Source organism: Hibiscus syriacus, unplaced genomic scaffold, assembly GCF_006381635.1.
Source record: "Hibiscus syriacus cultivar Baekdansim isolate YM2019G1 unplaced genomic scaffold, ASM638163v2 tig00113124_pilon, whole genome shotgun sequence".
Classification (NCBI taxonomy): Eukaryota; Viridiplantae; Streptophyta; class Magnoliopsida; order Malvales; family Malvaceae; genus Hibiscus; species Hibiscus syriacus.
Window position 1 is genome coordinate 204,522 of NW_024063444.1, and position 24,029 is coordinate 228,550.

Below are 24,029 nucleotides of genomic sequence, written 5' to 3' on the forward strand. Positions count from 1 at the left end.
GTCATGTTCTCATATCACATATCATATCACATGTGTATTTGAATCTATTCATATATATACATCATTTATCCAATCACATGAACATATATATGCCTTATGCATGTATTACAATAATTATCATGTATGTATGTTCACAACTATTGTACTATAAAAATCAATATAGGAATTAGACTTATCACAAGTCTTATTCCATTATACTATACATATAGTATGTACTCACCTTAGCTTTGCTTTGATTCGATTATAATCCTTTGATCGTTCCGGAATAAGCTTACTTTTAGTATCTACATAATCACACATGGATCTATATCAATATTATAGCTAATATACTCTAATGGTTCACTCTTTAAATTAAGATAAATGTCAATTTCCTCTTTTAATGAATGTATGCATCGATGCACTACTTGGGCATCGGTGCATAAAATGCATTCGATGTTTTATTATTAATGGGATGCATCGATGCATGCCTTATGCATCGATGCACTAATTGCATTCGATATTTTTATTTTAAAAGAGTGCATCGATGCACTACCAGTGCATCGATACACCTTCAAACACTTTCTGGGTTTTAACCTTGATGCATCGATACACTATGAATATGCATCGATGCACTCTGCCCAAAATCCTCTTTTTGAACCCGAAAATTCATTCATTTTGGATTAAATCCTTCATGTTTAATCCTCTTTTTCATTCTTAACTATAGTACACATCCTTAAACCAATTTATACTCATTTATTTCATCTTAAACCTCCAATTCTATCTTTCATATGAAATTCAAGAATTACATCAATAATTCAACATGTTTGAATTCCACTTTTAACACTTCGTATATCTTAACTAGATTGATGATAAGTCAAATTTAACTTTCAATTCTAGTTATGAACTCTATTCCAAGATTTCATTTAAGAACTTCAAATCTTAAATCTCTCCTAAATCCATAATCCTTTGATGTTAAGATAACTTAATCTTTCTTTAAGCTTAGTTATCATCTAATAATTAAAACCCAATATTAAATTTAACAAGAAACTCAATAATCAGAAATCTTACCTTTGCTTTGGTTCACACGCACAAGGAAGAAAGAAGAAGAAGAGAACTCTGGAAGTCTTGGGTGTTTTCTCCCCTTCCACCCACGTGTATCCTTATATACATACATACTTATCCCTTCTTTAATTATTTTTGCAATTACTCTATTGTCCTTATATCCCTTCTTCCTTTCAATTCCATCCTACACAATAATTTACATATAAATCTTTATACTATTCATTCATTTTATTTTAACTACCAAATTCTGAGACTTTACAATTTAGTCACTAACCCGATATTGAGGATGTTACAACTCTCCCCCTTAAGAAAATTCGTCCTCGAATTTTCATTATGCAAAGAGGTAGGGGTACTTAATCCTCATGTCCTCTTCACGTTCCCATGTTGCATACTCTACTTTGAGATTCCTCCACAAGACTTTAACCAATGGAATAGTCTTGTTCCTTAGTTGCTTGACTTCGTGAGCTAATATTTGAACAGGTTCTTCCTCATAAGTTAAATCTGGTCGAACTTCAATTTCTTCAGTAGTCACAATGTGGGATAGATCAGATCGATATTTCCTAAGCATTGAGACATAAAACACATTGTGTATCTTTTCCATTTTAGGTGGCAAAATTAGCTGATATGCTACTGGTCCTACTCTCTTAGTAATCTCGTAAGGTCCAATGAATCGAGGACTCAACTTTCATTTCCGTCCAAACCTCAATACTTTCTTCCACGGAGACACTTTCAAGAACACTTTATCTCCGACTTGAAATTCAATCTCTTTCCTTTTTAAATCAGTATACGATTTCTGTCTATCAACTGTAGCTTTCAGATTATTCTGAATTACTTGAACTTTTTCTTCCGTATTCTGAATCAACTCAGGACCAATAACTTCTCGATCCTTAAGTTCATACCAGTTCAAGGGCGTACGACATCTTCTTCCGTATAGAGCTTCATAGGGAGCCATTTTGATGCTTGACTGATAACTATTGTTGTATGCAAATTCAGCAAGTGGTAAATACCTTTCCCACGATCCTTTGAATTCAATGACACAAGCTCTTAGCATATCCTCCAGAATTTGAATAGTTCGCTCGGATTGACCATCGGTTTGAGGATGAAACGTTGTGCTGAAATTCAACCGAGTTCCCAGTGCTCCATGTAATGACTTCCAAAACCGTGATGTGAATCTAGGATCTCGATCAGAAACTATGGAAATAGGTACACCATGAAAACGTATAATCTCTCTAATATACAGTTCCGCATACTTATCCATGGAGAAATCAGTTCGTACCGAAATAAAATGGAATGACTTAGTCAATCTATCTACGATCACCCAGATTGAATCCTTTTTGTTCGGAGTTAAAAGCAACCCCGTGACAAAATCCATCGTTATGTTTTCCCATTTCCATTGAGAAATTGAAATTGGTTGTAACAATCCTGACGGAACCTGATGCTCAGCTTTGACTTGTTGACAAGTTAAACACTTTGATACAAACTTCGTAATGTCTTTCTTCATTTCCGACCACCAATATCGACTCTTGAGATCCATATACATTTTATTCTCTCCCGGATGCATTGTCAATGGACTACAATGAGCTTCCATTAACAAATCATTCTTTAATTCATCATCATCCGGAATTACCAATCTTTCTCGATAACACAAATTCTCATCAGACTTAATCTCATAATCCGTACCCTATCCATTTCTTATATGTTGGATCTTCTTTAAACACTTTTCATCTTTAGGTTGCAATTCTTTAATTCGATCTAGCCATGATGGCTTGACAGTCAATTCTACACAAATTGTACCATCTTCTCTTAACGATAATCTAGCATTAAGAGTTCGCAACGCTGCAAACGTCTTTCTACTCAAGGCATCAGCTACCACATTTACCTTTCCGGGATGAAAATCAATAACAACATCATAATCCTTGAGAAATTCCACCCATCTTCTTTGTCTTAAATTCAACTCTTTCTAAGTCATCAAGTATTTTAAGCTATTGTGATCCGTATACAAGTAACACTTTTCACCATATAAGTAGTGACGCCAAATATTTAAAGCAAACACTACTGCCGCCATCTCTAGGTCATGTGTTGGATAATTCTTCTCGTGCGGTTTTAGTTGTCTCGAAGCATAGGCCACCACTTTGCCTTCTTGCATTAATACGCATCCCAAACCACTATGAGACGCATCACAATACACTATAAAGTTCTTGCCAGACTCAGGTTGAACTAACACTGGAGCTTCTGTAAGAATCTTCTTTAGCTTTTCAAAACTCTCTTGACATTCTTGAATCCAAACAAATTTTACTTCCTTTTTCAACAGTTTAGTTAGGGGTAATGCTATGATCGAAAAGTTTTTAACGAACCTTCGATAATAACCAGCTAACCCCAGAAAACTTCTAACTTCTGATACATTCTTTGGAACTTCCCACTCCAGAATAAATTTAATCTTTTGGGGATCTACTCGAACTCCTTCTGCAGAAATTACATGTCCAAGGAATGTCACTTCATTCAACCAAAATTCACACTTAGAAAATTTAGCATAAAGCTTCTTGTCTCGTAAAATCTGTAAAACTATCTGTAAGTGTGAACTATGCTCTTCTTCTGACTTTGAATATATTAAAATATCATCAATAAACACCACAACAAACTGATCCAAATAAGGTTGGAATATCATGTTCATTAGATCCATAAAAGCAGCTGGTGCATTCGTAACTCCAAATGGCATCACGATAAACTCATAATGACCATATCTTGTTCTAAACGCCATTTTTGAAATGTCTTTCTCTTGAATCTTTAATTGATGATAACTCGAACGTAGATCAACTTTTGAGAACACTGAAGCTTCCTTTAATTGATCAAATAAATCGTCAATTTGGGGAAGTATATACTTGTTCTTGATGGTCACTTTATTGAGCTCTCTGTAATCGATACAAAGACGCATTGATCCATCTTTCTTTTTAACAAATAGAACAGGAGCTCCCCACATCTAAACCAAACTCCAGAAATCATCCGGCATATCCCTGAATGATTCTTTCCACAATATGAGCATTATCTGGCTTGACTCTGATTAGATCTCCTAGCTCCAGATCCCACTGACTGAGTTTGTCTACCTCTTATCTGATTTGACCATCTAGCGGAGGATGCCACTGACTCTGATCTAACTTGGGGTCGAAAACCAGCATCTCTGCCCCTTTTTGATGGTGCGGAACTCGAAGAAGCACCCGTTCTTTTGACTGTTTGAGCTCTCGAATTTTCAAACCTCTCGTTCTGAGCTCTTTCCAGAGCCTTGGCACGGTTGACTACCTCTTGAAACGAGGGTAAATTCAAGATAATTAACATTTCCTTCAACTGAGGACGTAAACCCTCTACAAACCACTCACAAGTATCCTTTTCCGTAGGAATTAACTCGACAGCAAAGCGGCTCAACTTATTGAATTCACACTCCTACTCATATACAGTGTGATTTCATTGCTTCAAATTCATGAAATCTTGCTTCATTTGACGAATAAATTGATCTCCGATGTACTTATGCTTGAATTCTTCTAAAAACAATGACCAAGTTACTTGGGCGTTAGACATTCTCAATGAAACATTAGTCCACCAGATCCTTGCTTGTCCTCTCAACAAGGAAATTACTCCATCCAGCTTCTCAGCATCGGAACAATGAAGTCCCGTAAGCATGACCTTCACGTCATTAAGCCAAAGGTCCGCAGTAACAGGACCTTTATCGGTTTCCCCTCTAAACTCTGGAGCTTCTAATCCCTTCAACTCTTTCGCAACATTCATTTTTGGAGTTGAAGTAACAGGAGGTTGGAAACGCGTCAATACCACATCTAACGTTCTAAAGAATACATCTTGATCATTTACAAGCATTCCAGAGGATGTCTGTTCTTCACTCAGCCTGGCCAGGGCAGGTGAATTACTACTTTCAACGGGTCTATCATCTCCCGCTTTATTCCTAGAACTACCTCGTCTGGACATCTATAAAAATACAATCATATATTTCTATTAGAAAAACAATATACTTACTATTCCATCAGATCAGAAGTTTCTACTATTTTGTTGGTATGTATATATTATCAGACACTCTAGACTCCGGTTTATGCCGAGAATCGACTAAACCGTAGCTCTGATACCATTAAATGTAACACCCCTAACTCATATTCGACCCGAATACAAGTCCGAGATGTCACATTGACTTTTCAAACTTTGATTCTTAAAGAAAAATCCCAGGAATTTAAAACTTTCATTAAAACAAAATACTTTAATGTACATAAAAGAGACCACTTAATACAAAATTGATCAGAGCACTCGTAATTAACCACTTATTACATACCAACACTTTATACACAACAAAATACATACTTTGTCAATTACTTCTGATCTAACTTCTTAGTAATGTTGTTGTCCGTGCCACTGCTATTCTGAATCTTCTTATTTCTTGGTACCTACGTGTAAATCACTTACACGCTAAGTCATAGACTTAGTGAGGCAATAAATAAATATGCAACAATATCTTCATGAATATGCATTCTTACCATTTCCTTCATGACATTTCAATATACATGTATCTATTACACAATAACATATATAATCATATCATGCATGTACAAAACTTACCTTCTTGTACCACTTTCACTTTACTTTGTATTTCAATTGCCCATGTATATTATTGAGAATAGAGGTATGTGAGTGTATTGAGGTTGTGCACTAATGCTGTCACCACAGCTTGTATCAATTCCCTCATGGGGCACCGAACCTTAGTTCAATATTCGTTCCGAAGGACTGTCATATATGTCCCGTAGGACCACTACATCCCGAAGGACTACGTCCCGAAAGACTATTATACCCTCGACTCTTTGCATGCCAATTACACCTATAGCTCTCATATCGTATACTATGAGCATTATTCTTATATTTCATATGTTCATGTACTCATGTCATTTCTCTTGTGATCATGTAGTTCATGTCATTTCTCTTGTGATCATGTAGCTCATGTCATTTCTCTTGTGATCATGTAGCTCAAGTCACGTTCTCATATCACATATCATATCACATGTGTATTTGAATCTATTCATATATATACATCATTTATCCAATCACATGAACATATATATGCCTTATGCATGTATTACAATAATTATCATGTATGCATGTTCACAACTATTGTACTATAAAAATCAATATAGGAATTAGACTTATCACAAGTCTTATTCCATTATACTATAAATATAGTATGCACTCACCTTAGCTTTGCTTTGATTAGATTCTAATCCTTTGATCATTCCGGAATAAGCTTACTTTTAGTATCTACATAATCACACATGGATCTATATCAGTATTATAGCTAATATACTCTAATGGTTCACTCTTTAGATTAAGATAAATGTCAATTTCCTCTTTTAATGAAGGTATGCATCGATGCACTACTTGTGCATCGGTGCATAAAATGCATTCAATGTTTTATTATTAATGGAATGCATCGATGCATGCCTTATGCATCGATGCACTAATTGCATTCGATATTTTTATTTTAAAAGAGTGCATCGATGCACTACCAGTGCATCGATACACCTTCAAACACTTTCTGGGTTTTAACCTTGATGCATCGATGCACTCTGCCCAGAATCCTCTTTTTGAACCCGAAAATTCATTCATTTTGGATTAAATCCTTCATGTTTAATCCTCTTTTTCATTCTTAACTATAGTACACATCCTTAAACCAATTTATACTCATTTATTTCATCTTAAACCTCCAATTCTATCATTCATATGAAATTCAAGAATTACATCAATAATTCAACATGTTTGAATTCCACTTTTAACACTTTGTATATCTTAACTAGATTGATAACAAGTCAAATTTAACTTTCAATTCTAGTTATGAACTCTATTCCAAGATTTCATTTAAGAACTTCAAATCTTAAATCTCTCTTAACTCCATCATCATTTGATGTTAATATAACTTAAGCTTTCTTTAAGCTTAGTTATCATCTAATAATCAAAACCCAATATTAAATTTAACAAGAAACTCAATAATCAGAAATCTTACCTTTGCTTTGGTCCACATGCACAAGGAAAAAAGAAGAAGAAGAGAACTCTGGAAGTCTTGGGTGTTTTCTCCCTTTCCACCCACGTGTATCCTTATATACACACTTATCCCTTCTTTAATTATTTTTCATTGCAATTACTCTATTGTCCTTCCATTCCTTCTTCCTTTCAATTCCATCATACACAATAATTTACATATAAATCTTTATACTATTCATTCATTTTATTTTAACTACCAAATTCTGAGACTTACAATTTAGTCACTAACCCGGTATTGAGGATGTTACACTTATTCTAATCAAATTAGATCACTTTAACTCGTCCTAATATCCAATATCCCTAATACATATTTGAATTCAATAATTAAGCCAATAAATCAACATGTTCCAAATTCATTTCTATCACTCTATACTTCTTAATTATACCTTTGACAAGTCAAATATGACTTCTAAATCCATTAACAACATTTTTTTCAACAATTCACTTAAAAACTCTTTATATTCAATATTCCATAACTTATCATTCTTTAAGTTTTAAGTAATCTAAAGCCTCACTTAAGCTTTTCTATCATCTCTATAATCAAAACCAACTTAAAAATGAAAGGAAATCTTAACTTGAGACCAACTTACCTTATTCATAGTGACACGAGAAGAAGAAGATAGCTCCACCCATTCTCCAGACTTTTCTTTTCATTTTTCCTCCTAATCCCCACGTGTTTTATAGCCCACAAATGAAAGATAAAAAATTTTCTTGCCAAATGACCATTTTACCCTTTTTTCTTTCCATATTTACTAATCAATCATATTCACATAATTTTCAATTAAATCCATAAACTTTTAACTTATTTCAAAATTGAGCACAAAGTTTTCAAAATTTGCATTTTAGTCACTAGCCCTGTATTTGGGATGTTATAGATACTAATAGTACATATGATCTCCAAAAAGTTGCTCGGGAGGCTCTTCATTGCACGTTCTATTATTTATCTGAACCTACGCATGGAAATCATCACACACTAAATATAACTTAGTGACCAGTAATAAGCTAAGGTGAGATAAGACATAAAATTATCATAAATACGATAAAACATAAAAATAATTTAAATAAAACATTAAACTTTCAAACCGACTTATTCAAGCCAATTTCTTCATCATAAACCTGAAAATTTATATCATCCCATGATTTTATCCAAATCATAATAAACATTAGCAGATAAAATAATCATATCATAATTCATGCGAATATGACATATTTAATAACTTTCATATTTCATTTTCATAGCTCAGTGCATATTTAAGAGAAATACAAGGTACGCGATAAGGTGCACACTATGCACTTCACGGTGTCAATCATATAATCATCATAAGATGCACTCCAAGTGCAAATCATAACATATGCACCAACGGTGCTAATCATAATGTACATGAATGTACCATAACTTAACTTGAATTTACTCAACTTAATGGCATGTCAAATGTACCTACGACTCTCAATGCAACATACAATGGACTTTTAGATCAATCACAATTATTTAATAATCAACATTTAAAAATTAGAATCACTTTTAATTCATCATTGTTGTCGAAACAGTTTTTGAAAAGGACTCATTTTCGAACAATTTGATGATCGATAAATGATAAAACGTGGTTCAAGGAGTCACCACCAATCTTTGATTAGGGTGTGATTGGGCACCCAAAAAGTATTTGTCATTTTAATAAAAAATAATATTAATTAAAACAACAAATTTGCGGTCTGCGTTATCAAAATTTGAGTTCGGGAGTTGGTTACGTGTGGGGAATGATTAACACCCCCACAACACCAAAATAAAAAAATAACAACACCAAAATAATTCTAAGAGAGAAAATGATAATATCTAATTATTTCCGATCGAGAATAAATGAACTCTCATGCTTTAAAGCAATCATTTATTACTCCAATTGAAATGAAGATATATCACTATTTCGTCTTAAAATTCAATATTTATTCGAGTGAAAACAATAATATCCAATGATTTCTAATCGAGAATAAATGACCTCTCATGCCTTAAAGCAGTAATTTATTACTCTAATCGAAATGAAGAGATATCACTATTCCGTCTTAAAAATCAATATTAATTCGAGAGAAAACGATAATATCTAATTATTTCCAATCGAGAATAAATGACCTCTTACGTCTTAAAGCATTCATTTATTACTCCAACCAAAACGAAGAGATATTACTATTTTCAATATCGATTCGAGTGTTACTATTTTAGTTTTATGCTTTTATGAAACGTTTATCTCTATTTTTTTGACACGTTTTTCTATGTCTTTTTCGTAGTTTATGATTTTTTATCTTTGTTTTCATTTTTTTCTCAGGTTAGATTTGGTATTGCAATGACTGATTTATTTGTTATCATGCTAGTCATCTTCCCTGTTTTGGACCATTGTATTGATTTAGATACAGGTTTTGCATTCGTTGATAGTTTTCTTACGTCGCTTGACTTTGATTTGTGATTTGTCGTTGATCTTCAATAGTTTTATACCCTTTTATGGTTCGTTTGTCGATACAGTCAGATTTATTCGTATCTTTATTTTGTTTGAGCATTGGTTATAGAAAAATATCTTAATTATTATTTAATTTATGTTTACGGTTGTACCGATAAATCTTCATTATAATTTCAAATATTTTATATTTTTAATAAAACTAGCATTTAAAAAAAAATAAGACCATGCAAAGTGGACCATTAAGTATCACTTGATGCAACGTACAAAAAGTAATGGCAAATGAAAAAACTAGAATCATCGGAGGGGACGAAGAACATATATCTATAGACTAAAAGCAAAGTCTTGTCTTTGGTCTTTGCAGCAGTTCATGCGGAAAAGTAAGCTTCTTGTGTTTGTATGTTACTGTGTCTTTAACTTTACCAAAAACCAAACTAAATTTTTGTTTCCCCCTTTTTTTTTATTAGGAATCCCAAAGAGGAAATTTTAGGTGAGAGTTGTTTAGGTAATTTCCTTTCTTTCCGAGACTGAGTCTAGAAGAATGAACGGTTAAGAACTCATGGAAAATTTTATTTGGTGAAAAAAAAAGACTTTCGAGAGAGAAAGTCAATGACTTTTTGGAATTGGGACGACATCACAAAGGTCGGGGTTTTATTTGTTTTTCTCTCTTTTTTTTAACACAACAAACGAGAATAAAAGAGAGAATTTCAAGAGAAACCATCGGGTTGATAAGCTGTATATTAGAACCTTTCAAAATACCAAGTTGAATTCTTGATTCTCTAGCAAATAACCTCGTGGTTTTGACTATCAGCCCATATCCTTCTTTTCTCCACCTCTATTCTATCTTCACAATTCATTCGGTTTCCTTGGAATCCTGTAGAACTGGGAATTGGATTTTTGAGCTGAGCTTATTTGGTGAACTGGGTATTAGTGATCAAGGAAAAGACTGGATTCTGAAGGGGAATTGAAACTGGAATTCTGGTTATGAGAAAATGGGGGAAACTGGAAATGACAATACAGCTGCCCTGCACACTGCAATGAACGCTGTGCAGGCATTAGGGAGGGGATTTGATGTTAACTTCGATACGAAGTTACTGTATTGTAAAGGCGTGACAGGTTCTAGGATAGTTGAAATCGATGATGAACATGGTAGGGATATCTACCTGGATAATCAAACTGTTTTGCCAAATATTTCTAGAGATATCAAAAACTCCTCGGAGCCTTTTGGCTGTCATAGTTCTGGGGTCTGCAACTTCCATGAGGTAATGTTCTGGTGTTTTATTCATAAATTATGCAAGGGGGTTCGTTCAGATTCAAAACTTGTTTCTATTGTAGTCAAAATATCTTGAGGCTATGCCTTCTTCCCTCTAATTTATCATGGTTTAGTTTTTTCTCATGCATGAGCTTTTTAAGGACTTATTTGATGAAGTACAATTATCCATTGGTGTCAATTGTGAACCAAAAAATCTCTAGCAACTGATTCTGTTTGCCCTTCTAGTTATCTCCTACCAAAATGCTCAAGGTCATGGACTCATGTCTGATTGCTAGTGTCCAAATTTGGTTTTAAGTGATTAACTGCTTCCATAAAATAGTTAGGGTGACATAAGAACATACATAAGAGTGTTGAATTTGATTACGATGGACCTAATTAGTTGTAAGAGACAGAGAGAATGCTGATTGAATTGCTAACTGCACTCTGATCAATGATGAATTATAGCATTAGCATAACTAATGTTTCTGATCTTAATATTATTACCTAAACAATTTATTTCGTATTATTTGTTTTACTCTTATTTCTTTGAACATGATTTGTGTTGCTTTAACCTATTCTAATTTGCTATTCTTAACTTCCAATTTCAGATGGTGGAGTATTTTAACATAAAAGCTGATGTCCCTGGTGGTTTTCCGCTTGGTAGTTTTAATTCTGCATTTAGCTTTACTGGTTCAACGACTACTGATACTGCAATGACAAAGACACTTGCTATGGATGGATTTTACATTCCAGTTGCCAAGTTTCAGCTTACAAAGACCCCATCATCATTGCAAGAAAATGTTAAACAGGCTGTCCCGACATCTTGGGAACCATCGAACTTAGCAAGGTATGAACATTTGTTGTTAAATGAAACTTCTCTTATAGGTTAAGTTCCTAATTCTGCTTTATTTGACAGTTTCATTGAAAGTTTTGGGACTCATGTTATTACTTCAGTAACTATTGGTGGTAAAGATGTGATATACGTCAAACAACATCATACATCACCTTTGTCAACCAAGTATTTGAAAAGCTATGTCCAGGGTATTGGAAACCTGAGATTCTCCGACAGAGAAAGCCTTACAAGTTCAGGTTAAATCAAATTGAAGGATAAGGCTAGTTCCACTTTTTCTTTCATATTTTTCCATCCTTCGGTTTTCTTATTTTCTTGACCTTTGCTGACATAATATTGGAGTTTTGTAGGGTCTTGATTCTGGCATATTCAACAGTCAAGAGATATACCCTCAGCCTACCACTGCGCCATCTCTATATGAGAAAGAGGTATTAAGATGTCATGACATTTTATTAGTGGAAATCAATTTGAATATGCTATGATCGGGATGCCATTTTGTTATATTCTGTGCCCTTGGGGTCATAAAGTTGAGAAATCTAATTTGGAAAAGAAATTTTGCATTGTTCTTCGTACACATAAGCGATTTAGCATGTAGGATATTAAGAACCAGGGGGTGATTGTTATTTATTTTGAGATTCACGACTGAAAATAATTTAACTGCCAACCACAATTGTATTTGCCTGCACTATTTGTCTGAAACTCTTTTATAAGACATGTTAGTTTGTACTCACGGTTTGTTTTTGGCAATGATTCATTGAATGTGATAGCTTCATGATTGGTTTCATCGGAGTGGATGGTGCATTTACTGTTTTTCCCATTATTGAATCAGATCCAGATAGCCAACATTGTATAGTAGGCCATGGTTAGTTTGGACATCTGGCCGTTGTAACCATTCCTCTTAAAATGTTCCCATTGCGATGTATTGAACTATTATTGTTATGTTTTGGCTTGAAATTAAGTTTGACAAGTTGGAAATTTCATCTTGGTTGGTGATCAACTTATTTGAAAATTCTTTTGTAGGTGACCAACTTATTTTTCATCTTTGATCCCTAAAATATTAGGTTATTTATAAGTTTAGTCCTTAAAACTCAACTATAAATAGGCCTAAGTATTTCATTAGAAATCATTCCAAAAACAAGTTCTCTTTTCCTCTTGTTTTCTCAATTCTCTCACTTTGGGAACTCTAAAGAATTTCATTTTTTATAATATTTGTTGATAGTGAAGTTATCATCCGGTGTGATGCCCGAGGAGTAGACGATATTCTCGTCGAATCTCGTAAATTTGGTGTTATCTCATTTATTGTTTTTTATTCGGTATTTTTCCATTGTGTTTCAATATTCAATAGTTTGACAGGTTTATCCGCTGTGCAACTTTTGGTGGTTTTGATCTTGACATTTTAGGTCAATTTTGAAACTACGTTCGTGTGGGAAATAACCCGGTTTCCCCAACAATTGGCATCTGAGCTTCGATTAAGGTTATCCTGGTGGTTCCGTTGCTGAAAAGATACAGTTCGTGATATTGAATATTGTTCGTTAGAATTAAAATGCCAAAATACGGATCAGTTGAGACATCAAGGTCTTCATCTGGACCGGTGAGGAGGGTGATGTCAAATGCAAATTTCTCGGTGGAGTTGTTCGATGGATCCAGTCATTTTGGCATGTGGCAAGGCGAGGAGACACTTTATTCTAACAAGGTCTAGACATCGCCATTGAGGAAGAAAAACCCGAATATATGGAGGAGAAAGAATGTGGAACAATCAATCGTTTGGCGTGCAACACGATTCGATCTTGTCTTTCTAGGGAGAAGAAGTATGGCTACAAGAACGAGACTTCTGCAAGTACGATGTGGAAAGCATTGGAGGAAAAATTCCTAAAGAAAATCTCTCAGAATCATCTCCACATGAAGAAAAGATTATTCAGATTTGATTATCAACCAGACACCAGTATGAATGAACACATCACTGCGTTCAATGAGCTAGTGGCAGACTTATTGAGCATGGATGAAACCTTCAAAGATGAAGATTTGGCTTTGATGTTGTTGTCATCTCTTCCAGATGAATTTGAGCACCTTGAGACAAAATTACTTCATGGTAAGGATAATGTTACCCTTAAAGATATAACTGTTGCTTTGTATAGTTATGAGCTCAGGAAGAAAACCAAGAAGGAGAGCAAGTACGAAGCAGCGAAGGTCATGGTGGCAAGAGGTCGCTTGAAAAGTCAAAAGTCAAAGTGGAGAGGGAGATCAAAGTCGAAGTCCAGACTGGGAAAAGATAATGTGTCTTTTGTCATGAGAAAGACCATTGGAAGAAAGATTGTCCGAAGCTGAAGAAGAAAGAAAAAGTTTCTCTAGATGCATGTGTTGCAGAGCATGATGCAAATGACTCTGACATATCATTGGTTGCTTCATCAACAACATTCCATTCAGATGAATGGATATTAGATTCAGGTTGCACCTATCATATGTCCCCTAATCGGGAGTGGTTCTCCGATTTAGTAGAACTAAATGCATGAGTTGTTTATATGAGCAATGACAATGCTTGTAAAACTGTTGGGATAGGTTCAATTCGATTGAAGAATCAAGATGGATCAACCAGAGTTCTGACGGATGTCCGATACGTGCTCAGTTTGAAGAAAAATCTCATCTCGTTGGGAGCCTTGGAATCCAAAGGCTCAGTGTCAATATGAGAGATGGATTTTTAAAAGTCACATATGGCGCACTTATAATGATGAAGGGCGTCAGGAAAAATAATTTGTATTACTACCAAGGTAGTACAATTATTGGAGCAGTTGCAACAACTTCCAGAGGTGATGATTTGGACGTAACCCAGTTGTGGCATATGCGGTTGAGACATGCTGGAGAGAAATCCTTGCAAATTCTGGCAAAGAAATGATTGTTGACAGGTGCAAAGGCTTGCAAATTGAACTTTTGCGAGCACTGTGTTCTGGGAAATCAGAAGAGAGTAAAGTTTGGCACCACTATACATAATACAAAAGGTATTGCGGATTATATTCACTCAAACGTATGGGGTCCTTCAAAGACATCGTCTTTGGGAGGAAACAATTATTTTGTAACTTTTGTAGATGACTTTTCCAGAAGAGTTTGGGTGTATCCGATGAAGTCTAAAGATGAAGTGCTTCGAATTTTCCTGAAATGAAAAAATATGATCGAGAACCAGATTGGTAGAGAGATCAAACGTCTTAGGATGGACAATGAAGGGGAATATAAAAGTGACACATTCTTTGACGTTTTCCAAGAGTATGATATTGTTCGACACTTCACTGCTAGAAATACACTATAACATAATGGGGTGGCAGAGCGTATGAATCGAACACTATTAGAGAAAGTTTGATGTATGTTGTCTAATGCTGGGTTAGGCAAGACATTTTGGGCTGAGGCTGTGACATATGCTGGCAATCTCATCAATCGTCTACCGTCATCAGCGATAGAAGGAAAAACACCATTGGAGGTATGGTCTGAAAAACCTGCTACTGATTATGATTCCTTACATGTATTTGAATCCACTACTTATTATCATGTGAAGGAATCAAAGCTTGATCCGAGAGCAAAAAAGACTCTCTTTATGGGAATCACCCATGGAGTGAAGGGATTCCGCCTTTGGTGTTTAGACACCAAGAAGATAATTTGTAACAGAGATGTTACCTTTGATGAATCTGACCTAGTAAAGAAGGTAACAAATGAAGCTGTCCAGACAAGTAGTACTCCGCAGCATGTGGAGCATACTCCAAAACAGGTGGAGTTTCAGCAGACGATGATCCCAGAAGTTGATGCAGCTGATTCTTCAACTCTAATAGAAGAATCAGAAAATGAAGAGGTTCAAACCCAAGAACCATTGGAGACACCAGAACCACTTGCAGTTACAAGGCCAATGAGAGAAATTCGTAGACTTGCTCGATTTGTTGATATGGTGGCCTATGCTCTTCTAGTTGTTGATGATGATATCCCTATTACTTACCAAGAAGCAATACAAAGCTTGGAAAGTGATAAGTAAAAAAGTGTCATGGATGAAAAAATACAATCTCTCCAAAAGAACAACACTTGGAAACTGACACAATTACCGAAAGGTAAAAGAGCAATTGGATGCAAGTAGGTATTTGCAAAGAAAGATGGATCTCATAGCAAGAAAGATGTTCGCTACAAAGCACGGTTGGTAGCTAAAGGCTACGCTCAAACGGAGGGAATCGACTACAATTAAGTATTTTCCCCTGTTGTGAAGCATTCCTCCATTAGAATATTGTTGGCCTTGGTAGCACAGTTGAATTTGGAGCTAGCTCAACTTGATGCAAAGACGGTTTTCTTGCATGGTGATTTAGAAGAGGAGATCTATATGACTCAGCCAGAAAGATACAAAGATGGTAGTTGTGAGAAATGGGTTTGTAAGCTGAACAAATCGCTATATGGATTGAAGCAATCTCTGAGGCAGTGGTACAATTTGATAACTTTATGAGGAGGCAAAAGTACACTAGAAGCAAATATGATCATAGTGTGTATTTGCAAAAGCTCAAAGATGGATCTTTCATTTATCTTCTCTTGTACGTTGACGATATGTTGATCGCTTCGAAGAGTTAAAAGGAGATAGACAAATTAAAGACTCAGTTGAATCAAGAGTTTGAGATGAAAGATCTAGGTGAGGCCAAAAAGATTTTTGGTATGGAGATAAACAAAGATAGACAGAGAGGGAAGCTTTGTTTAATACAGAAACAGTATCTGAGAAATGTATTATAATGTTTAGGCATGAATGAAAATACCAAACATGTAAGTATCCCATTGGCTTCTCATTTGAAATTTAGTTCTCAATTATCTCCTAAAACTAACGAAGAACGAGAGTATATGGCAAAAGTTCCATATGCTAATGCAGTTGGGAGCTTGATGTATGTAATGGTGTGTACGCGTCCTGACATTTTACAAACAGTTGAAGTTGTGAGCAGGTACATGCATGATCATGGAGAAGGACATTGACAAGCTGTGAAATGGATTCTACGGTATCTCCAACAAACCGTGGATGTTGGTTTAGTTTTTGAACATGATGAAGCACTTGGTCAGTGTGTGGTTGGATATGTTGATTCCGACTGTGCTGGTGATTTGGATAAGCTTCGATCAACTACTGGGTATTTGTTTACTCTTGCTAGAGCCCCAGTAAGTTGGAAGTCTACTTTGCAATTTACGGTGGCTTTGTCTACTACAGAGGCAGAATACATGGCAGTTTCAAAAGCTGTGAAGGAAGCAATTTGGCTTAACAGGTTGATGGAAGACTTGGAAGTTGTTCAAAGTCACATTAGTCTCTATTGTGACAGTCAGAGCGCTATTCACTTAGCGAAAAATCAAGTCTACCATTCAAAGACTAAGCATATCGACGTGAGGTATCACTTTGTGCGGGAGATCTTTGAAGAAGGAAAGATTCTACTTCAGAAAATTGCAACATCAGAAAATCCTGCAGATATAATGACCAAGGTGGTAACAGTAATCAAGTTCAATCATTGTTTGAACTTGATTAACATCCTGAAAGTTTGAGCACCTTCGGGTGTATGGCGTTTGTGAGCGCAATTAGAGGCACTACATTAAAAGAGCTTCATGAAATGTGGGGAGTTGAAAAAGTTGAGTAGGCTTGGTAATTTCAAGCTAAGGTGGAGATTTGTTATGTTTTGGCTTGAAATTAAATTTGACAAGTTAGAAATTTCATATTGGTTGGTGGCCAACTTATTTGAAAAATTCATCTTGGTTGGTGGCAAACTTATTGGAAAATTCTTTGGTAGGTGGCCAACTTATTTTTCATCTTTGATCCCTAAAATATTAGGTTATTTATAAGTTTAGTCATTAAAACTCAACTATAAATAGGCCTAAGTATTTCATTAGAAATCATTCTAGAAACAAGTTCTCTCTTCCTCTTGTTTTCTTCATTCTCTCACTTTGGGAATTCTTTCTAAAGAATTCCATTTGTTGTAATATTTGTTGATAGTGAAGGTATCATCTAGTGTGGTGCCCGAGGAGTAGATGATATTCTCGTCGAACCTTGTAAATTTGGCATATTCTCTCCTTTATTGTTTTTTATTCGGGTTTTTTTCCATTGTGTTTTAATATTCAATAGTTTGACAGGTTTATCCGCTGTGCAACCTTTGGTGGTTTTGATCTTGACATTTTAAGTCAATTTTGAAATTACGTTCGTGTGAGAAATAACCCGGTTTCCCCAACAATTACGAAATCATTGCTCATTACTGAGCATGCTGGAGTGGCTAATATGTACACTTTATTGGTTTTTATTGCCAAATGATATTCTATCATGGCTTGTTGTAAGATTAGATTGTTGGTGCAAGCCGTTTATAATGTTAGAACAAGCATATAGCAGCTGGCCCCTGGTGAGAGAATTATTTGCGTGATTGATGGAGCAAGCTTATTTGCTTTCTACTACGAAATATTTGCTTTAGTGTTTCTTTTTCTATGAAGCCTTGATCCCATTTTCTGGAATTCTTATTGTTGTAGGATTTTACTTTCATTTTTCGGAGAAGGGGAGGAGATGATCTGGAACAAAACCACGCCCGGTGGGCGAAAACTGCCGGTCCTCTCCTGATGTCATTGAAATGACTTTCTATCCTATAACGGCTATGCTTGATGGTGTAGCTGGAAAGGAGCATGTGGCTCGAGCTATCAGTCTCCATCTTGAATGTAATACAGCTACTTCTTTGTAGTTAATTGAATACAATCTTTTCTTTCAACAAATTCTTTGTACTAACTGGATTATTTGCTCTGATTGTCGGCAGACAAGCCTCCAATTGAAGAACTGCGATATTTTCTGGAGTTTCAAATTCCTAGGATATGGGCTCTTGTACAGGATAAGATTCCTGGCCATCAGAGGAAGGAGCCTATCTGCCCATCTTTGTAATTCAGCATGATGGGCCAAAAGCTTTATGTCAGCCAAGAGCAGGTATAGGCTTTTGCAACTTGACTTTTCATATAAAAACTTCATGCATGGTTTTGCAGCCTATGAACCGATCAAACATCATTGTTATGATTCTGGAGTTTCTGGTCATAGGGCATTCATTATAAACAACCCCATGAAAGTTACTGGGGAATTGTGAAATAAATCATTGCAAGAAATTTTTGGATTTAATCTGGGCTCAATGTAAATGCAGATCTCAGTTGGGCGTAAGCCGCTGACAGGCTTGCGGTTACAAAGGGATCAAGAAGAGTCGTCTGAGTATTCATCTTCAACACAAAGCTTCTCTTCCAAAGATCCTGCTTCCACACTGGGACACGCGTGTAGCAATTGGCGCTCCCAAGTGGCTGGGACCTGAGGAGCAAGACAGCAGATGGTTTGAACCTGTGAAATGGAAGAACTTCTCTCATGTTAGTACTGCACATGTTGAAAACCCTGAAACCTTTATAGTCGACCTCTCTGGCATCTACATTGTCACGGGAGCACAACTTGAAGTCTGGGATTTCGGGTCGAGAAATGTCTTGTACATGAAGCTCTTGTATTCTAAGGTTCCTAGCTGCACAATACGAAGATCTTTGGGGGACACACTCCAAACAAGAAATCAAAGAAGGTCGTTGCTACTACGGGTATTACCAACTCCGGGGACTCGGGTATGGCCACACAAGAAAACAATTCAAACAAGTTGGCAAAATTCGTCGATATGTCTGAGATGAGCAAAGGGCCGCAAGATCCACCCGGTCATTGGTTAGTTACTGGTGGAAAGCTTGGTGTTGAGAAAGGCAAAATTGTTTTGAGAGTGAAATACTCCTTGCTAAATTATTGAACCTCGCCAAGGTTTTGCAACAAATTCTTTTTTGGCATGTACATTGTGTTCATGTTTGTAAAGTATTGTGCTTTGATGAGAGTTTGGTTCGAGTAGGTGGTACCTATTAAGTTTAGTTCGATTCGAGATAAAAGCTTGAACCGTTCATTAGGCTTGTTAATCAACTAACTATTAGCTCAATTTTCATGCTTGGATGATATCTGATTGGTCTGAAAAACATTTACAATAAGAAATCACCAATTATTTAAAAATTATAAAGGATATTAATCCTTAAAAATTATGGTCAATCAACAAACAAATTTCAGACATTATCTTATGGATATTCCCTCCAAAATCCAAACTTAGTAGTTGGAGGGCACTATGCATACATTGAAATGTATAAATGTATATATATATGGCACTTGCTCGCTTATTTCACACAAAGCCAGCGGGAGCCACCTTGCTACCTATGCATAAAACTCTCGTGTGACCTTATACAAGTAATTTTTCAATTGAATTTGTCTTAAAATTGGCCTCCTTCAAATGTTTGTCCGAATTGCCATCCACCAGGCACCACATTGTAGTTTGTGATGGTCCTGCCATCGCTGTCTGTGACTTTGAAAGACAGGCTTTGGCCATTCAGGTAGGCATTGCTCTGCCAGTTTTGGCCCCAGTTTCTCGACATCGGTAGCCACCCCGTCTTCGAACCCTTGATCGACACCGACTTTATATCCCCAGCACCTGCGACGTTTGTTATCAGAACTAGGTTGAAGTATGAATGCCCATTAATGGTGTATCGTATGCCTCCTTTCTTCACACATGAGACCCTGCAAAAGGTTAAAAGAACACTAAAGTATGGTTGAAGATATAATGAGTGAGTGATGATTTGAATCGAGCTGAATTGTGGTTTATGACCTTCTGTAGAGAACAGGTACGATTCCAGCTCGATATTCGGCAATCTGCAAGAAAGCTGGTTCGGCCAAATCAAAGTGTTCTCGGGGGGGATTGCACCAACCACCATTGTCACTTGATAAAGCATAGTTAGGGGGGCAAAAGTTGGTGGCGGTCACGGTTATGGTTCGAGTAAAACACCATTTAGGAGCATCATTGCACCGGAGCTCGTAGCAGGAACCACAGCTCAGGCCATTGTTGAAAAGTGAAGTGCTCAAAGCTGCTGTGCTCGTTCCATACCCTTGACTATACAAGTTCCCATAACCACAAGCTCCCCCTAAAACAAACATCACAAATTACATGTATAACACAGAAGTTCCATTTTTTATGTAGAGTGAAAGTTTGAAACTCACCCATCGTGCCGGTAGCATCAGCACCACCGTAGAAGGTGGCATGTGCAGTTTGCCAGCCGCCATTGTCATCTCCATTAACGCCCTCGAATCTGCAGTTGCAGACAAGAAACAAGCAGAAGAAGAAAAGGGGAAATAGTTGCAATGTTATCGTTTTGGTGGCCATTTGAGTGAGAGATAGCTATAGCTCAAACAACCGGCTGAACTTATTGATTGTAGCAATGGTTTGAGGATCCGAAGCGGAAAGTGTGTAACTATTTATACAAAAACCACCATAGCTACTAAACGTAGGTAAGTGGTGAAAGAACAATAATTAGGATTAATAATTAAGCGACGCATAAAAAGGGCACATGCAAAATTTTATTTTGCATAGGACCTGTGATTGGTCCCGATTTAGCAGCCATGGTATTCAATATTTGCTCAACGCCTTGTTTTAATGGATATAAATATCGATAGATAGATACATAATGTTTAGTTAAAGCTTTTATTTCCCTCCAAAGGGAAGCCATAACTATGAAGGAAGGTTGAGCAATGAGTAGACAGCACTGATCCGTGCAGTTTTCAAAGTCAGAAATAATCGAAGGAGTGTCGGGCCGATTAAACCCTTAAATTACAATATAATTTTTTAAAAATACATACCATGGCATAAAATCATACAGCTGTCTCTGTTTGAAGTGTTGGTCGAGCTGAGTTGTTCCATTGCAGTCTCGTAATTGCTTGCAGTTGAAGCCACTTAAAACTAAACTAAACACTGTAATGTCCAACCACCACCCAACCATCAGAGGAATTAATTTCCCTATCATTTATCAGGTATAATTATTTGAAGTTGGCTTGATGAATGGTGTAGTGTTGTTGATGAATGGTGAATTGGTGTAGTGTTGTTGATGAATGGTAAATTGGAGTAGCGTTGGTCGATTTTCAGCCACCCTATCAGATTCAGGTTTTTCTTTTTCTTTTTCGTTTGTGTTGAATGTTAAAAACAAACATAAATAAGGAGTTATTGTAGGTGTACAAATTTATAGACGGACAGTTAATCATGTGATGTTATCATCTAAAATCAAATAAGGTTAAAGAATTTTAATTTACTGTTTTTGTTTTTAAACTCAAGACTCGAGACAATTTTTATGCCGTCCGTATCATAATTTTTATTCATTTATACGATTCTTGTCATGTTCAAGCATAACATTTATAGTTGTCTAATTAAATACAATATTTGATTTTGTCAAAACATAAAAATCATTAAGTTGAGAACTATAATAATTTCACATCTATATAACTGCAGAAGATTAATATATGATAATGATTCATATATTAATCTAAAAACGAGTTGATCCAATATTTATTCTCAAAAAATTCATATGAATTTTATTTGTATCTTATTCACATATTCATGGTCGTTAAAGTTTGATTAAGTTTTTGTTTTCCTCACTAAAGTTTTAAAAGTAACAAATTGATCATTAACGTTATTGATTTATAATAAATTGATCACTAGCCCTTAACGGCCTTGATAGAATCAGATGTCGCACGTTACAGCCACTTTGACCACTTTTTGACTGTAAAAAATGTTTTTTTATAACAAACCCTTATTTTCTTTTTCCACCTTTCCATGTTCTTGTCCTTCTTCTTCCATGCAAGAAAACTCATCAATATATCTATAAAAAGATATCCCAGCAATACCACTATCTCCCAGCCGAGTATGTGACCAACACCATCAAATGAAAGAAGCAAACAATTTGAATCTTTATTAACATTGTTGTTTTGATGGGATTCTTTTCTCTCTAATTGTGCACGAACCTTAAAGAGTAGTCAACAATCCTTGATCAAAAGACTGCAGAATGATGATACAATCTGTACACAAAGGATGCCATCATGAATGAACATGAAAGGGAGGGATCAACGCAAGAAGAAATAATTCTCATTCAAAATTTAGCATACTGCATAGGGTACATATCAAATTCCAATTCTATTTAATACAGCCAAACGTTTTCCCTAATAAAAATTACTAGAATCGACAGAAAGCTGAAGAAATACGAGCAATCTTCTTTCACAAATGGAAAGGTGTTGACCGAAGTAATAATCTGAGACAAAATCAAACATGAGAAAATCAAACAAGAAAGTTAAACTTTATAAAATAAATCAAAATTAAATAGAAATAAAAGTACTCCTTTTTATTTTGATCAGTTGAGATCGAAATTAATTGAAGTCTGTTGTTACACATTTTTCTTAAGACATATTTTCGACCACTTATTGGTGTTCCAGTTCGTTGGTCATTTGTCTCCCAGTATACAACACCTTATGATCAATTGCAGCAACACATCTGCATAGATCACGAACGAACCTTACCTTTGACGATCACCGAAAAACTAAGAAGAAAAGAATATTTTTTAAGGAGATAAAATATTTTTTCAAGAGAAGAAAATTCTTCAAATCTGAGATGTGAAAAACTATTGTTTTCTCACTATTTATAGATATTTTAAAGAGAAGTTTAATCCAACCAAATATCTTTTAATATTCAACTTTAAATAGATTAATATTTTTTAATTTGAAATATTCAAAAGATAAAATTTCTTTTATCATTCAAACTTAAATATATATATTATTTTAATTTGAAATAAACAAAAAAATATAATTATCTTTAATATTCAAAGTTAAAAATGTAACAAATATCTTTTTAAATTGACATATTCAAAGAGTAATTATCCTACTAATATTCAAATTAAATAATATATTTAATTTGTAATGGTCAAAAGATAAATTTCTTTTACTATTCAAACTTAAACAATATTATTTTAATTTGAAATATAAAAAAATATATAATTATCTTTTAATATTTAAAATTAATATAACAAATACATTTTTAACTTGATTTATTAAAAGTAATGTTATTAAAACCGAACGGGTGGCCTGTCAGGTCCGGTTAACTTCCAAAACTGGATGAGCACAGAACCGGTAGAACCGGCTGAGAACCGGGGTGAACCGGCTGAAAACCGACAAAATCGGTGTGAACCGCCAATTATCTTTTTTTCTTTAAAAAAATTAAACCAAACGACGTCATTTGTTAAATGAGCCGAGTCGAACTCGAGTACTGCTGAGCTCGACTCGAACTCGAGTACTGCTGAGCTCGACTCGAACTCGAAAACTTTAAAAGTAAGCTCAACTCGACTCAAAAACTCACGAGCTAAAAATTATCAAGTTCAACTCGAACTCGAAATATAATATTGAAACTTGAACTCGAAAATGCTTGAACTCAAAAAAATTTTAGAAGCTCGATTGAAGCCTGAAATTCGAGCTCAATTGAAGCGAACGAATAGT

General features: G+C 35.3%; 1 protein-coding gene and 1 pseudogene across 1 annotated transcript; one reads left to right on the forward strand and one right to left on the reverse strand.

The window, feature by feature from the left end:
• The first annotated feature begins 10,555 nt into the window (after positions 1-10,555).
• Positions 10,556-19,455, forward strand: LOC120185685 (annotated as a pseudogene).
• A 225-nt stretch (positions 19,456-19,680) lies between these two features.
• On the reverse strand, positions 19,681-20,960 carry LOC120185791 (expansin-A4-like). The gene is made up of 3 exons (XM_039189904.1): positions 20,721-20,960; positions 20,332-20,644; positions 19,681-20,243 (listed from the first exon to the last, which is right to left on the reverse strand). Exons 1-3 carry the CDS (start codon positions 20,881-20,883, stop codon positions 19,940-19,942), a joined length of 780 nt encoding a protein of 259 aa, XP_039045835.1. The 5' UTR covers positions 20,884-20,960; the 3' UTR covers positions 19,681-19,939.
• Positions 20,961-24,029: the final 3,069 nt, after the last annotated feature.

Coding starts and splice junctions, on each gene's coding strand:
- LOC120185791 (XM_039189904.1), bottom strand. CDS start 20,883: ATGGCCACCAAAACGATAACATTGCAACTATTTCCCCTTTTCTTCTTC. Junction 20,645..20,720: donor TGATGCTACCGGCACGATGG/GTGAGTTTCAAA, acceptor TGTTTGTTTTAG/GGGGAGCTTGTGGTTATGGG. Junction 20,244..20,331: donor GTACCTGTTCTCTACAGAAG/GTCATAAACCAC, acceptor AACCTTTTGCAG/GGTCTCATGTGTGAAGAAAG.